Source organism: Lampris incognitus, chromosome 5, assembly GCF_029633865.1.
Source record: "Lampris incognitus isolate fLamInc1 chromosome 5, fLamInc1.hap2, whole genome shotgun sequence".
In the NCBI taxonomy this organism is placed as follows: Eukaryota; Metazoa; Chordata; class Actinopteri; order Lampriformes; family Lampridae; genus Lampris; species Lampris incognitus.
In genome coordinates, this window is record NC_079215.1 from 15,179,169 (window position 1) to 15,196,316 (window position 17,148).

General features: G+C 43.2%; 1 protein-coding gene across 1 annotated transcript in view; it reads left to right on the forward strand.

Moving 5' to 3' along the window:
* The window catches only part of inpp4b (inositol polyphosphate-4-phosphatase type II B), a 221,129-nt gene that overhangs the window by 105,373 nt on the left and 98,608 nt on the right, over window positions 1–17,148 (forward strand). Inside the window, exons 7-8 of the mRNA XM_056279773.1 lie at window positions 2,238–2,307; window positions 5,634–5,781. Coding sequence (XP_056135748.1) covers window positions 2,238–2,307; window positions 5,634–5,781 — 218 coding nt within the window. The remainder of the gene's footprint in view (window positions 1–2,237; window positions 2,308–5,633; window positions 5,782–17,148) is intronic.

The window sequence follows — 17,148 nt, forward strand, 5'->3', positions numbered from 1 at the left end:
TTGCCACCATTCGACCGCACTATAAAATCTCCCTCTCACTCTTTTTCGGGTGGTGTATGTCTTCCTCAAGCTCGGGTCCTCTACCAGGGGTCTGGGAGTTTGAGGATTCTGTGCAGTATCTTAGTTATTCCTAGGACTGCACTCTTCTAGACAGAGCGCTAAGATGCTGTACCTGGAATCTGCTGGAGCCACTCCCAATTACGGGGTCATAGCCCCTAGTGCTCCTATTTCCACTGGGACTACTGTGGATTTTGCCTTCCATATCCAATCTAGGTCTTCCCTCAGCCCTTGGTATTTCTCTAGCTTCTCATGCTCTTTCTTCCTGATGTTGCTGTCACTCGGGATTGCTACATCATTCACTACTGCTGTCTTCTGTTCCTTGCCAATCACCAAATTGTGTGGTTGGTTAGCTAGCAGTCTGGAATATATATATGTTTATATATTTATATATATAAGCTCCTCATTAGTTGAGCACTTTTATCAACACCATTGACAGTTTCCAAAAAAAAAGCTATATATATGGGTGTGTGTGAGTATATATATATACTATATATATATTGTGTGTGTGTGTGTGTGTGTGTGTGTGTGTGTGTGTGTGTGTGTGTGTCTTTCAGCAGGCAGGATGAGAAAGGAAAGCTGTCAACAGCTTGGCTTTCTCTGTCTACTGAAAGACACATATAGGCAAAGGTGCACAAAGGTTTCTCATCCAAATGAGCAACTTTTAAATATTATCCCCGCCAGGGGGTAGGGATTGATTATATGTTTGGTTGTGTGTGTGTGTGTGTGTGTGTGTGTGTGTCCGCAGCTAATCTCACATACTACTGGACCTGTCAGCCTAGAAGTGTTTTTGCACAGTTATGACTGTATGATCAAGAACCTGTCATGGTTATGGTGATTTAAAACCTTTGCAAAGTGTCTGTTCTCATTACCGTTGCTTCCTCTCTTCATTCAATCTCTAGCTAGCTGGACCAACACTGCCCTCTGTTGCTGCTCCATGTTAGGTTGACTAAGATTGGGCAGCAACATGATCAAAAGTTATTAAAAGAATTTTGATGATGCAAAAAAAGTGCACGTTATAAGGGAACAACTTCCTCTTAAGTTGCAGTCAAAACAGGAAGTGTTGTACATTGTCGCTGCCCAGTCTGAGTCAACCATAGATTTGAGCGTGCATGTACGAGCATAAAAGGTTTACCCAACTTTATTATATTATGAAATAAAGACAGGGTCAGACCAAAATAGTCACATCACAAACCTTTTCTTTTTGGAAAGTGCAAGTTTATGTTAGACTTGGTTGCATTTGTGCGAGTGTCCGCCTAGGAGGCTGCACATCCACAGACTGACAGGCAAAACGTTTTTATTAGGTGGATTTTAAAAAAAAAAATTTTTTTTAGCTTTAGCGCTGCACATTACAAACTTTTTTTCCCATATTTGCTGTTCAATTGACTTGGGTGCTGCTCAAAAGTCTTATAATGGCATGAAAAACAGTTTTTTCTCTCTGTATGTGCTGTGTCTGTCCACTGCTAGTCTCTCATACTACTGGGCCTGTCAGCCTAATAACTTTTGTGCACAGTTATGACTGTATGATCAAGGACCTTTTGTGGTTGCGGTGATTCAAAGCCTTTGAAAAACCTGTTTTATACCGCAATTGAGTGCTAACTCCTCATCTGGTTTGTTGCCAAGTCCAAGCACAAGAGAAGGGGAGATACACCTGGTGGGGATCTGCACTGTACTGAGTGCATTAATCTAATTTTACCTGAATCAAGTGTAATGTCTAAATTGTGCCCATGCCACAATGCTCAAGATAAGGTCTTATATTTAACTATCACAATGACACATGACATGTTCTCAGAATAGCCTGGGTCTGTTTTAGTTTCCCTAATAACGTGCTCATTTCTCTTTTTGTTAGCTACCTTTTACTCATCTAGCTTTAACTATGGTACCTGGCATCAGAGCCGCTCTCTTAGTTGGTCTTAATGGGATGGGGAGCATTATCAGATGTTGGAGGAAATGATATTGCAAGAACTGATGAGTGGGTCACTGTCAATCATTTTTTGTACACCACTTTTTTCGTGGATACACCGTACGTACGTCAGTTTTGTTTTTATATTTGTATATACAGGTCAAAGCGACCCTACTGTTTTGAGGAAATACTATACTGTCACTTATATCGCCCCGGAGAAAAAAGTAATATCAATAATTTCAATATGTCTTTTTGTGTCTCTTTTCATATTTTCCAGTGTCCCTTGGTTTGCGAGTCTGCAGCCCACGCCTGCATCGACAGAGAAAACAGCTCACTAGCAGGGCCTGGTATGTTTTGCACAGTTCTCACCTTTAATTTGACAGTTACGTTGGAATAATAACCTTGCAATCAACACCAACAAAAAAAAGTATTTTGCCCTTTCATTTTCTTTTCTTCTCACATCTCCATCATAACTTGTTTCTTTGCCAACTCAATAAAACAGCTAGTTCTGTAGCAAGAGGAAACACAAAAATACTCTCAATTCCCTCAAAAGAAGGTTTGAAAACAAGGTTTTGAGACTCACTTGTAATATGGTGTTATGGTATTTAACCCTTTGTAACTTTTTTTCTTATCTAACATTTTCTTCGTATTTATTTATATTTTTCTTTATCTAATTATCAATGCACTGCCCTTGAATAACCTTTGCGTTAATGAGATTTGGGGTCTCGGTGGGACGATTCATTTGATGAAAGAATTTGCTTTTTTCTGATTGGATTAAATACGAGGCCTTGGGTTTACAAGTACAGAATGGAGAAAGTGGAGAATGAGACAGCGCGAGAGAGAGAGAGAGAGAGGTAGTAGTAGGAGAGGATTTAATGTCTTTGACGCTGAGGTAAGCCTGCTCAGTTCTACATGGACTGGCTGAAGACAAGCTGAAGAGACCATGCCAGCTGTGGGAGACTAATTAAGAGGCAGCAGACAAAGCTGCTATTCTTGTTGCTCGCTGTTTTAGAGCAGGAAGAGAGGGAGCAAAGCATAGAGCGAAAATGAATTGCTTGTCAAAGAAATGGGGATAGACTTGAGAAGGTCACAGCTCCTGCTGTGCCGAACGTTCCCAGTCCTTGTTCAGAGGGAGAAAGGAAACTAGTTTCTAACTTTGCTCTTTTGTTTTTGTTTTTTTGTTTTTTGTTCTTAAACCCACATATAAGTTTTCTCTTTCATCCAGCTTTCCACCGTATCTCGCTCCTATACCAACTCCGCCCAACCCTGCGTGTTTTGATGGTGTCATTGTCACTTACTGTTTCTTCTGTGATTAGCCGGTGAACTGCGGCCGTGTTTGCAGGTGCACAGCTGCAGCCCGTCAACACGATATCCTCCCTGCAGACACAGCCAGATTGACTAATGCAATTTAGTCCTCTACTTTTATTACCTTTCAAAATGACCGTGCAGCGAGAGTAGAGAGGGGTGAGCCTAATGTAGAGTGTGTCTGGGGAAGTCATTTCCTTAAGAGGTATCAGGAGAAAGGAAACGGCGCGGTCTGATTGGCGGTCAGATTAGTGCAACAGTAGGGGGAGTTCAGAGGTTAATCCTTTTCTCTGATGGAGGTGGGAGTCGGCAACGATGCCTCCTCTGCTGAAGGTTGTCCCAACACCCTTATTGTCCATCTGTCCCTGTTACCCTCCCTCCGTCTTTCTCCGTAATGTTGACGTTCTTTTGCCTAATTGTCCTCTATACTCTATTCTCCACGGCTGCAGTTGGTGACCCGTTGTGAGACCAGGCCAAGATCACGCTTGGTCTTCCTCTAATTGGAAAGTAATACAATAATACTGGATAATTTGGAGTGTGTTTCAACATCTTCCGTGGGTCCGCTGCACTTGTCTCAGTTTCCGTCAACAAGAGGACTGATTTCAAGATTTCATTACCACATTGTCATTGACACCATGCTTGCAAAGCAGATGTCATGCCAGTGCAACTTGTTACGTTGCCCTTGAATGATTTTGATAAAATTAAGGTCCTCCACTGCGTCGCACCTCCCTGAACCCACTCACACAGAATGGCGTCACATAACTTTGACCCTCTGTTTGCCTTTTTTTGCATGAGTTCAGTGGATAGAGAGAGACAAAGATTAAAATGTTGGACGCTTACACACAAATCAAACTGAAAAAGAGGTAGCCCGGGGTCTTCACCTTCCGAGAGGAAGGGCCTGTGACAGGCCCGAGCTGTTAGATTAGGTGTACTGTGGATGGGGGGGGGGGGGGCTCGCTCTCTCTATTCAAAGGAAATCCATCCATCCATCCATTATCTGAACCGCTTATCCTGCTCTCAGGGTTGCAAGGATGCTGGAGCCTATCCCAGCAGTCATTGGGCGGCAGGCGGGGAGACACCCTGGACAGGCCGCCAGGCTATCACAGGGCCGACACACACACACACACACACACACACACACACACACACACACACACACACACACACACACACACACACACACACACACACACACACACACACACACACACACACACTCCCATTCATAGCTAGGGACAATTTAGTATGGCCAATTCACCAGACTTACATGTGTTTGGACTGTGGGAGGAAACCGGAGCCCCCGGAGGAAACCCACGCAGACACGGGGAGAACATGCAAACTCCACACAGAGGACGACCCGGGATGACCCCCAAGGTTGGACTACCCCGGGGCTCGAATCCAGGACCTTCTTGCTGTGAGGCGACTGCGCTAACCACTGTGCCGCTGTGCCACCTATTCAACGGGGGGGGGGGGGACGACAACTTTGAATCCAGCCACAGATATTTTGTTTGTGGCACACATGTTTAACTGATGCAGGCAAGCTTGTCAGCGTTTCAGCAGGGTTTCTCCAGCACTGACTTATTACTGAATGATTTCCTTCCTGACTGCAGCACTAGAAAAGAAAAGGAGCAGTAAATGCCATTCAAGGCGCTCAGCTCTCTTGCTCTCTGCTGCCGGAGAGCAGATAAGAGAATTAGAGCTTCTTCTTCTTTCTTTTTTTTCTTTTCTTTTTTTTTTTTTTTTGGGGTTCCCAGTCTTCAATTGCTGTTATTAGCAACTTTCTGCAAAAACCATCAGGATGGGGCTGAATGTGAATAGGTTTTAATGATAGAGTGGGGTGCCTGGGTTACCCGGCAAAGTTTCTGAAGGAATCAGCTGTCTTTGCCCCACTGCTGTACAATAAACACGCAATTAAAATGTAAATGAGAGTCGTATTAAGGCAAAGATTACCAGGACAGGGTCTCTTTATTTTTCCAAGACTGCTGAGCTGCCACTTGAGTGGAGATAGAGAGACAGAGAGAAGGCCGCCCTGGAAGATGAGAAACACCTTATCTGTGCCAGACACAGTTATTGATTATAGAATTTCATTTTTTGCATCATGGAAATATTACTTTTGAAGCGTTCCTGACGGTGCCGTCCTTGAGTTTGTCTCCGCCATCAAAGTTGGTTTGGATCCCTACCTCTCCAATTGTTAAATCCAAACAGATGGAATGGTCTTAGATGACTAGGTAATCTTTTCCTTGTCAAATCGCTTCAAAATACCCTATCCCCCCCCCTCTCTATCTATCTATCTATCTATCTATCTATCTATCTATCTATCTATCTATCTATCTATCTATCTATCTATCTATCTATCTCTCCTACTCAGTGTTCAAGAACCCAGTATGCAAGGTGTACAGGTTCCAGACAGTGGACAGCAAGTGGATGCTTGTACGGGAGCAAATGGAGGAGTGTACTCTGTCGTTCAGCGTCCCAAAGCAGCTGTTGTCACTGTACGTTCAGGAGGACATGAAGAGGTGAGCTCTGACACAGCACAAATGAATCCCCGATCCCCACATATGACATTGATGTTACCGATTGCTTATTCCCTATCCAAACACTCTTTTCCTAGTTATTCATAATAATACAATTTGAAGCAGTCTTTTTCTTTTTTTCTTTTTTCTTTTTACATAATTACATGTAGTGTGTATCTTTAATATAGCCTTAACTTGCCCATCTCGGCAATGTTAATGCATTTTTCAGTATCAACTGTGGGGAAAACCCAATTTAGTCAGAATTACTCAACACTTAAAAGAGGCGTGTACATCCATACATCCAGAAAATTATCAACATTCCTATTCTCTCTCTCCCTTTCGCTCTGTCTCGCTCTCTCTCTCGCGCTTTCTCTCTCTGTCTCTCTCTCTCTCTGTCTGTCTGTCTCTGTCTCTCTCTCTGTCTGTCTGTCTGTCTCTCTGTCTGTCTCTCTCGCTCTCTGTCGCTCTCTGTCACTGTTTCTCGCTCTCTCGTTCTTTCTCTCTGTCTGTCTGTCTCTCTGTCTCTGTCTCTCTGTCTCTCTCGCTTTCTGTCGCTCTCTCTGTCACTGCTTCTCGCTCTCTCTCTCTCTCGTTCTTTCTCTCTGTCTATCTCTCTGTCTGTCTGTCTCTCTGTCTGTCTCTGTCTCTCTCTGTCTGTCTGTCTCTCTGTCTGTCTCTGTCTCTCTCTGTCTGTCTCTCTCACTCTCTGTCTCTCTCTCGAACACACGCACACAATTCATAATCCGAATTTGACTGTAAATTAGTAATTTGTATATTATGGTTATAATTAATCATTTCCATAATTAATTATTCTATTGTTTATCGCATCACATTGTTATGAAGTCTTAATAGTCTTGATAATTGCAAATAAACCAAGGGCATATTGAAATCGGAGGCCGGACAACACTGAATGTAAATGAGTGCAGGTGGAGATGAGGGCAGAGGGACTTGATGCTTTATGTGAGTAAGAAAGAGAGTGCTTCAGTAAGTAGATCAAACTGTCTCTCCCCTCAGGCCCAACCAGTGTTTGTCAAGACAGATCATTTCTCAACTGGCCCATTGTCCCTTGCAACCCTTTTTTCTTAAATGTAGCAGAAATGTGTGCGCACACACACACACACACACAGTCACAGATTTGAATGATTATTTTATGACCACATCTACAGAACATTGGCGCAGTCGCAATGCAGTCACAGGGACATAAGTGGGATGAGAGTTCAATGAACGTTCACTATCTACATAAAAAATACACAACAGTACTCAAGGACACAAACATGCACGGGCACAAATTTACTCTCCAAATACAAATAAATACACAATAGAATGCCATTCACAATGAAATGGGTATGGCTTCCTAACACACGCACACACACACACATGCACACTCACATGTACATGTACAGTGTAAACTCGATTGCATATGCACAAACAAACAGAGGGCATCAGTTGCCCGGACAAGCTTTGTTTTTGTGTCAGCTGTGCAATAACTGCTTCTTGCTGTGAAGGTCCTGAATTCAAGCCCCGGGGTAGTCCAACCTTGGGGAGGTCGTCCCGGGTCGTTCTCTGTGTGGAGTTTACTTGTTCTCCCCGTGTCTGCGTGGGTTTCCTCCGGGGGCTCCGGTTTCCTCCCACAGTCCAAAGACATGTAGGTCAGGTGAATCGGCCGTACTAAATTACCCCTAGGTGTGAATGTGTGTGTGTCAGCCCTGTGATGGCCTGGCGGCCTGTCCAGGGTGTCTCCCCGCCTGCCACCCAATGACTGCTGGGATAGGCTCCAGCATCCCCGCAACCCTGAGAGCAGCATAAGCGGTTTGAATAATGGCTGGATGGATGGAGAGAACTTCGGATGTCAGCTACATGTTTGTAAGACAACAGTGATGCAGTCTTATTTGGATCTAAGATTTAATAAAGTGAACATTCATGGTTCAGCCATATGGGCATTGCTGCTATGTTGAGCGTTTACTAAAAGTCACAGTCGCTTTATGCGAAACTCGGTAGTTTAAGCACCTCTTTTGTAATCCGCGCTTAGCATTGTCAGGAATGCTTCACATGGAGTTTCTGCTCGGCCAAGTCTAGCAGCCAGATGTTGTGCAGCTTCATGTTTTAATGATTTAGTGCAGCAAAATTGCTACTGGAGAAGCTGATGGTGGGTGGCTAAATTCACTTTACCAGTTCATGGTATTTTTAGGATGTTTATTTCCTCTCTGTTTCTTGGTTTTGATGTCTACAGAGATGTTCAAACCCAGTGCTGTAAAAACAGGAGGGTCCCTTTTTCTATATTTCTGCATGAAAGTTGTATGTGACTGCCTAAGTGTGTGTGTGTGTGTCTGTGTGTCTGTGTGTGTAAAGATAATGAATGCATGTGAGGTTAAGTGTGTGGGTGTCAGTTAAGCTGCATGTATTAAGAACTGTCTAGTTTTCCCATTAGAGAATTTGTTCTTGTTTCTTTCCAATTTATAAGCAAGTGTTAAAGATCTGTTGGTGTATACATTTTGGTTTTAAGTCTCTAATCACCTCAGTGGCAAGCATCCTTATTGAGTGTGTTGTTATGTTGCATTCAGGACTTATTATTTCGCTGTCAAGACTATTGGTAAACAAGATTTTGCTCAGGCAACATTGTGCGACTGTGTTTTGCATGGTTACCTCACGTCAATGCATGTAAATTGCATTGGAGACTCGTGCTTATAAGGTAAATAGAAGAATAATTATGAATGATGTGTCAGTGACAAGGTGTGGGCACCATGTGATGGGCTGCCAACCTGTTCAGGGTGTCGCCTTACACCCAGTATATGCTGGGATAGATGCTTGCCCCCTTTGTTTGCTTTTTTTTCTTTTTTTCCCTTTTTTCTCCCCAATTGTACCCGGCCAATTACCCCACTCCTCCAGGCAGTCAAGGTCGCTGCCCACCCCCTCTGCCAATCCGGGGAGGGCTGCAGGCTACCACATGCTTCCACCGATACATGTGGAGTCGCCAGCTGCTTTTTTTCACCTGACAGTGAGGAGTTTTGCTGGGGGGGTAGCACGTGGGAGGATCATGCTATTCCCCCCTGAACAGGTGCCCCAACCGACCAGAGGAGGTGCTAGTGCAGCAACCAGGACGTGTACCCACATCCAGCTTCCCACCTGCAGACACAGCCAATTGTGTTTGTAGGGACGCCCGACCAAGCCGGAGGTAACACTGGGATTCGAACCAGCGATCCCCTTGTTGGTAGGCAACGGAGTAGACCACTGCATAACCTGAGCACCCCACCCCCTTTATTCCTGAAATGGATTAAGCATATGTAGACGGGATGGATGGATGGACAGACAGATGGATGGATTGGTGGATGGATGGATGGATGGATGGATGGATGGATGGATGGATGGATGGATGGATGGATGGATGGATGGATGGAAGGATGGACGGATGGATGGATGGAAGGATGGATGGGTGGAGGGATGGATGGATTGGATCAAGTAATTGTTATACAGAATGAATTAACAATAGAAGTGATAAATTAAGTTGTGAGTGTTGAAGTGAAGCGTTAGAATAAATGAATGTCATGAAAGAATAAGTTACTGAATAATAAATCAATGAATCAGAGAATCAAGCTTGTGCTTGTTTGGATGGAGATGTCTTTTCTGAAGGAGCCGTGTTTATTGTGAAGGAACTGCCTTGTTTGAGAGTTTCTCACACCGGTTGTATTGACCCGCACAAAGCCCCTGGTGATTGAATTGAACAGGCTCTATAATGTGCCATGAAATAAAGGCGCGTACTGTAAATGATGGGCCTTTCACTCTTTGGAAGGTGTATTCTGTAACCCCAGCCGTGTGTTCAAGCCCATTTTAACACAGCTCTCTACTTGCTTTCTCTCCGTCATATCCCTTCTGTAATTCCTCTTTTCTTTATCTTCTCTTTCGAGGTCATTTAAAAAGAACAACCGTATCAAATTTGGGGTGTCATGTTTAAAATTTAGGGTTTCACAACATACCGGTATTGATGATAACCATGATATTTGACAAATGAAATATTGACATGATAATATCATGTAAATAATCCAGCGCCTCTTTAATCATTTCCATTTCTTGCCATTCACGCTTTGTCTCCCTCCCCTGTGACGCTGTGACATGGTAACTAGTTAATGTGGCGATCGCCTAAATTGTATTGTTATAAATAATAAGAACTCTGTTTCCAGCTATCAGTCTGTTTTAACTCACCTCCACACACCCGCCAATCCCGTCACCCAGTGATGTGGCTCTGATTTACCCGCTTTCAGAAGAACCGGCCCCTTACATTCCTTTAAGACGAGTTGCACAAATCAGTACGGCAACTGACACCAGCGAGTAAAGAGCAGGGAGAAGTTATACCTCCATGTCATCAGTCTACCCAGGCCTTTGTGCCATGTTAAATCCATGTTTGTTCGCATGTGTGTCCCCGTGAAAAATCACCTCCTCTCATCATCTCAGGGAATCCGTCGAGGATCCGACAGCTAAACATCTCCGGAGGCTCCACAACAGCTTAATAATCACTCACCACGGTAACCGTGAGTCGCCGAAAGCTGGGTGACCATTTGTCTTTTTTTTTTTTCCTCTTTGCTAAAGCTTTGGGGGTTTGTGGATTTTTGTTTCTGAGTTAATTCAGTTCAATTCAATTTTATTGTCATTAAAAACAATGTGCAGGCACATGTTAAAAATGAAATGAGGGCTGTGGCTTCACCAAACAGTGCAAGACAGACACAGACAAACACAGCAAACACAATATAAGATACACACATGAAGACCAAAAGCTAAAAATAAGTTAAAAAAGAGCTGGAGTACAAAATATTTAAAAATATCTACAGACATTCAGTGGGTAGCCAGGTTCAGGTGGGCAACAGCTTGTGGAAAGAAGCTGTTTTTGAGCCTGGTAGTGCGGGCTCTGAGGCTAACCCTAACCCTAACCCAGAGCGCAGGGGGGAGAACAGTCCATGGTTGGGGTGGGTGGGATTAACTGAGCTGAGGTTGGGAATACTTCCTTGTTTTGAGTTTTGGTTGCTGGATAACCGGGAAATCCTGAAATAGAGTATTTTTGTTAAGGGAACTGATAGTGATAACCAGGAAATCCCGAAGTGGAATGTATTTACTTTATAAACTGATTTGAATTATATAGAACTTTTTTTTATTTCCCTTTTGCTTTAACATAACCTTTGAAAATTGACTGGTGTGGTTGAGTTTATTTAAATTGTTTTATTTAGGTGGAATGGTGGCGCAGTGGTTAGCGCAGTCGCCTCACAGCAAGAAGGTCCTGGGTTCAAGCCCCGGAGTAGTCCAACCTTCGGGGGGGTCCTCCCGGTTCGTCCTCTGTGTGGAGTTTACATGTTCTCCTCGTGTCTGCATGGGTTTCCTCCAGGGGCTGTAACATTGTACACACCTTATTCCTTCACATGCTGCCTTATTTCTCTCATTTAGAAAGCAGACAGGTTCATGATCACCCACCCTGGCTCCTACTGAAGTCTACCCAACACAAAATAACAGGCCTGTCAGCACATGTGGATGGGGTTCGACACGCTGATAACACAAATAACAGTGTTTGAGAGGGAGTGTGGACCATATAGATTACTGTGCATAGCTGCAATCTTTTAAAGAGCATTGTGATTGTGTAGTACCCTGCAAGGGCTGTTATATAAATCAGGAAATCAGAGAACAGAATCTCCTGATTTGTCAAAATTTCATTTTTATGGTATTATAGTCCATTTCTGGCCAAGGGCAGTTTGCTGGAAACTATATATTTGGTTGAAGCCAGGGGAAGAATGTGTTGTAGGCTCTACTCGGACCTCACTAGACTTCACTAAATGTATCTCAATACGTCCATCTTGATGCCACAGTTACCCTGATATCATAATCGTTTTCAGCCCCAGGCTTACATTAGCATACAGCGAGGGAAAAACAAACAATGCATATTTCCTCAGCAGGCTTTGTTTTTCTCTCCTTAACTAACGTCGGAGATCCTTCTCTCTTTTTATTTCGGAAGACACAGGAGTTTTTGCTCTTCTCATTTACAGAGATGCAAATGTGGATAGGGCCTCCTGATGCATATTCATCCCGGGTCTCTTTTTTAATCCCCGCATAATTAAGAGTGTATGTTCCTGTTGTTAATGATATGCTATGAGTGAAAATGATGCTTGTTTTTTCAAACCCGGAGGCACATGCAGGCTTACAGTACTGTACAATTTGTTGCTATTGCTAATGGGAATAAGTGTTTGTACCATACCGAGTTGTGCCTGGTTTGTACCTGGATGATACATACAGTACAGTAGTACATCTCTCCATGCCAAAAGCATAGTTTAGTTGCCACAACCACCTGCATATTGGCAAAGCAACTCAGCGCGGGTTGCCATTACGCCTAAAGGTTGTTCCCTGTTAGAGGATTGTTTTCAACAAACAGGTGAAAGGAAAATGGTTCACAATGTGATATGCCTTTTGTTATGGCAGCACGGTGGCCCAGTGGTTAGCACTGTTGCCTCACAGAAAGAAGGTCCTGGGTTCGAACCCCAGGCCGTCCCAGGTCTTTTCTGTGCGGAGTTTGCATGTTCTCCCTGTGTCTGCGTGGGTTTGCCCCGGATGCTCCGGTTTCCTCCCACCATGAACAAGACATGCATGTAAGGGGTAATACTCCTGCCTGTACCCCCGTCCAAGGCAATGGAAAGAACTGGAGTTGGTCCCCGGGCGCTGCAGCTGCCAACTGCTCCTATACAATAGGATGGGTTAAATGCAGAGAACAAATTCGTTGTAAGAATACAATTACAATGTAGTGGCTTTCTTTCTTCCTTCTTTTCTTTTGCTGCCAGCTGTTCTCAGCTGGAAAATGCACCACATGAGCCTACTGGTGGTTAGCACAACAGATTTCATGATGTTTACCAGTGACATCAGCCACGTCGTGTGTTTATGTCATGCGTGTGATCTGATATGTTTTTAATATTCATTTTATTGCCATATTAACTGTCACACTCCATGGATTATCTCAAAATAATATACCAAAAAAAAATGTTTTTGAAAAAAAATCACATGAAGAAAACCACAAAACATTAAGCATAGGCAATTAAATTTTTGTGGGGGTTTTTTTTGTGTCAGTTTAACACAAAATCATGTATCCGTACAATTATACAAATACAAGTATTGTGTTCTAATAGTAACAATAAGTCTGACCAACTGGCATTCAAACATTTTCAATGCAGTATTTACAATGCGAGACCCATACAAAGTCAGTGAAGTGTAATAACAGATAATTGGAGTGATTATCATGAGAGCATTGCATATGAATGGGCATTTGTTTTCTGGTATACCATATCGAATCACCTTTAATGTCTGGTTTATATAATAACACTGCATTTTACTTTAACTATATGCTAGGGGCCTGGCTACTCAGTTGCATTTGTCCATCTGCTGTCTGCCATTGAGATGCTAATGAGGAGCTGACCATTAAAAGTTGCTCTGCTGCCCAGGTGGCTATCTGCATTGGCAGCCAGCAGACAATATTTTGTTGGAGTTCAGATGATTTTGAGCAGAAATGGCTGCCGTTCCGGTTTATTTCTTACAACTACAGGAAGAGCATAGTACGATGAATGATAGAATAATTATAAGATCACAGACCATAGTGAAAGATAAAGTAAGAAGATAAGAATGGTATTTCTGGAAGTAGAGTCTACATCTCATAGGGCAAAGTATATAAGAAAGCATTTTTTACTTTCCTGAGATTTTAGCCCCAATCAAACAGAATGTATTTTTGCAGTCTGAGGTGGCTTTTTGTAATTGTTTTCAATAAGAGTGAAGCTTTTTGCTCACTGCTTTTTGCGTTGCTGAGCACCTCACGTTTTACCGCTCTGTGCACCTCATGTTTTTGCAGAATATGAATCAGAATCATGTTTATTGGCCATGTAGGTTTGCATTACATGGAATTTGACTCCGTTTCCTGGCTCTCTCACTGTACCTAACATAGAATAACAACACTACAACACAGCAATCTTCAGATATATACTCAAGGATGGACTATATACGGGCGAAATAAGAGGCGATAAAGTGCAATGGTGCAGAGAATATATCAGAGATGCTGAGATAATTGTTAGCAGGTTACTTACATACATGCCTGAGGTAGACGGACATAACGGAGCGTACCCGTATACGTACAATGTACCGTGAAGTACACTACCGTTCAAAAGTTTGGGATCACCCAAACAATTTTGTGTTTTCCATGAAAAGTCACACTTATTCACCACCATATGTTGTGAAATGAATAGAAAATAGAGTCAAGACATTGACAAGGTTAGAAATAATGATTTGTATTTGAAATAAGATTTTTTTTACATCAAACTTTGCTTTCGTCAAAGAATCCTCCATTTGCAACAATTACAGCATTGCAGACCTTTGGCATTCTAGCTGTTAATTTGTTGAGGTAATCTGGAGAAATTGCACCCCACGCTTCCAGAGGCAGCTCCCACAAGTTGGATTGGTTGGATGGGCACTTCTTGCGTACCATACGGTCAAGTTGCTCCCACAACAGCTCAATGGGGTTCAGATCTGGTGACTGCGCTGGCCACTCCATTACCGATAGAATACCAGCTGCCTGCTTCTGCTCTAAATAGTTCTTGCACAATTTGGAGGTGTGTTTAGGGTCATTGTCCTGTTGTAGGATGAAATTGGCTCCAATCAAGCGCTGTCCACTGGGTATGGCATGGCGTTGCAAAATGGAGTGATAGCCTTCCTTATTCAGAATCCCTTTTACCCTGTACAAATCTCCCACCTTACCAGCACCAAAGCAACCCCAGACCATCACATTACCTCCACCATGCTTAACAGATGGCGTCAGGCATTCTTCCAGCATCTTTTCATTTGTTCTGCGTCTCACAAACGTTCTTCTTTGTGATCCAAACACCTCAAACTTGGATTCATCCGTCCACAACACTTTTTTCCAGTCTTCCTCTGTCCAATGTCTGTGTTCTTTTGCCCATCTTAATCTTTTTCTTTTATTGGTCAGTCTCAGATATGGCTTTTTCTTTGCCACTCTGCCCTGAAGCCCAGAATCCCGCAGCCGCCTCTTCACTGTAGATGTTGACACTGGTGTTTTGCGGGTACTATTTAATGAAGATGCCAGTTGGGGACCTGTGAGGCGTCTGTTTCTCAAACTAGAGACTCTAATGTACTTATCTTCTTGCTCAGTTGTGCAACGCGGCCTCCCACTTCTTTTTCTACTCTGGTTAGAGCCTGTTTGTGCTGTCCTCTGAAGGGAGTAGTACACACCGGTGTAGGAAATCTTCAATTTCTTAGCAATTTCTCGCATGGAATAGCCTTCATTTCCAAGAACAAGAATAGACTGTCGAGTTTCAGATGAAAGTTCTCTTTTTCTGGCCATTTTGAGCGTTTAATTGACCCCACAAATGTGATGCTCCAGAAACTCAATCTGCTCAAAGGAAGGTCAGTTTTGTAGCTTCTGTAACGAGCTAAACTGTTTTCAGATGTGTGAACATGATTGCACAAGGGTTTTCTAATCATCAATTAGCCTTCTGAGCCAATGAGCAAACACATTGTACCATTAGAACACTGGAGTGATAGTTGCTTGAAATGGGCCTCTATACACCTATGTAGATATTGCACCAAAAACCAGACATTTGCAGCTAGAATAGTCATTTACCACATTAGCAATGTATAGAGTGTATTTCTTTAAAGTTAAGACTAGTTTAAAGTTATCTTCATTGAAAAGTACTGTGCTTTTCCTTCAAAAATATGGACATTTCAATGTGATCCCAAACTTTTGAACGGTAGTGTATATACAAAATGGTTGAATTTAAAGAAGATTAAAAAAAGGGGGGCAACATGGTGGCTCAGTGGTTAGCACTGTTGCCTCACAGCAAGAAGGTCTTGGGTTCGAATCCCATGCCGTCCCAGGTCCGTTCTGTGTGGAGTTTGCATGTTCGCCCTGCGTCTGCGTGGGTTTCCTCCGGGTTCTCCAGTTTCCTCCCACCATCAAAAAGACATGCATTTTAGGGTTAATACTCCTGCCTGTGTCCCTGAGCAAGGCAATGGAAAGAAGAACTGGAGTTGGTCCCTGGGCGCAGGAGCTGCCCACTTCTCCTATACAATAAGATGGGTTAAATGCAGTGAACTAATTCGTTGTGAGAATACAATGACAAAATAAAGTGGATTTTAAAATGTATTTGACATTGTTGGGCATTCATTTGAATGACAGCCCGTGGAAAGAAACTGTTTTTATATCTGGGTGTTTTAGGGTACAGTAATCTGTAGCACCTACCAAAGGGGAGGAAGGAGTTGGAACAGGTTATGACCAGAGTGTGATGGGTCTGCAGTGATGTTGCCTGCCCATTTCCTGACTCTGGAGGTGTATAATTCCTGAATGGAGGGCAGGTTGGTACCAGTGATTTTCTCTGCTGACCGAACTGTCCGTTGTAGTCTGTCCCTGGCCTGTTTGGTGGCCGATCATACACCAGACAGTGATGGATGTGTAGAGGACAGACTGGATTATTGCAGTGTAGAGCTGAATCAGCAGTTCCTGGGGCAGGTTGAACTTGAGCTGGCAGAGAAAGAACATCCTCTACTGAGCCTTTTTGGTGATTGTGTCTGGTCCTGGGAGACTGTGGAAACCAAAAATCTGTAGGTTATCACAGCAGAGACCAGGGGGGGGGGCTCCTCCTGAAGTCCACTGTCATTTCCACTGTTTTGAGCCTGTTCAGCTCCAGGTTATTATGGCTGCACCAAAAGGCGAGCTGATCAACCTCCCATCTATATGCAGGCTTGTTAGCATCCCGGATAAGGCCAATCAATGATGTTTGTATCGTCTGCAAACTTCTGGAGTTTAACAGATGGGTCACCTGAGATGCAGTCATTTGTGTAGAGGGGAGAGCACACATCCCAGGGGGGCATCAGTGTTGATTGTCCAGGTGCTGGATGTGATTTTTCCCCAGCCTCACCAGCTACCTCCTGTTTGTCAGGAAGATTTTAATCCACTGGCAGATGGGGGCTGGTGCAGTGAGCTGGGTGAGTTTGGAGTGGAGAGTATTGATGATTATGATGTGTGTGTGAGTGACTGTGTTTGTGTGTTTGTGTCAGTCTGTCCTTCACTGTGTTTATATTTTCCTTCAAGTTAAATTATTGTTGGCGTAACATACTATAACATCGGCTTATTTATAGGAGAATGGCATACATGATTCAAGTAACATTTTAATACAGTAATTGTTTTACACATTCATCATAAGATTGTCGTGTTTTTTTTTAGTCAGCATTTGGGAAAACAATGTCACGTCCATATTGCAATAAATTTTGGATAATTAAATCAGTGAAGTCTGCATCCCAAGCGGACTCTCTGGAAGTCTCCACAAAGTCCCCTTGAGGCCCTTTGTAGAC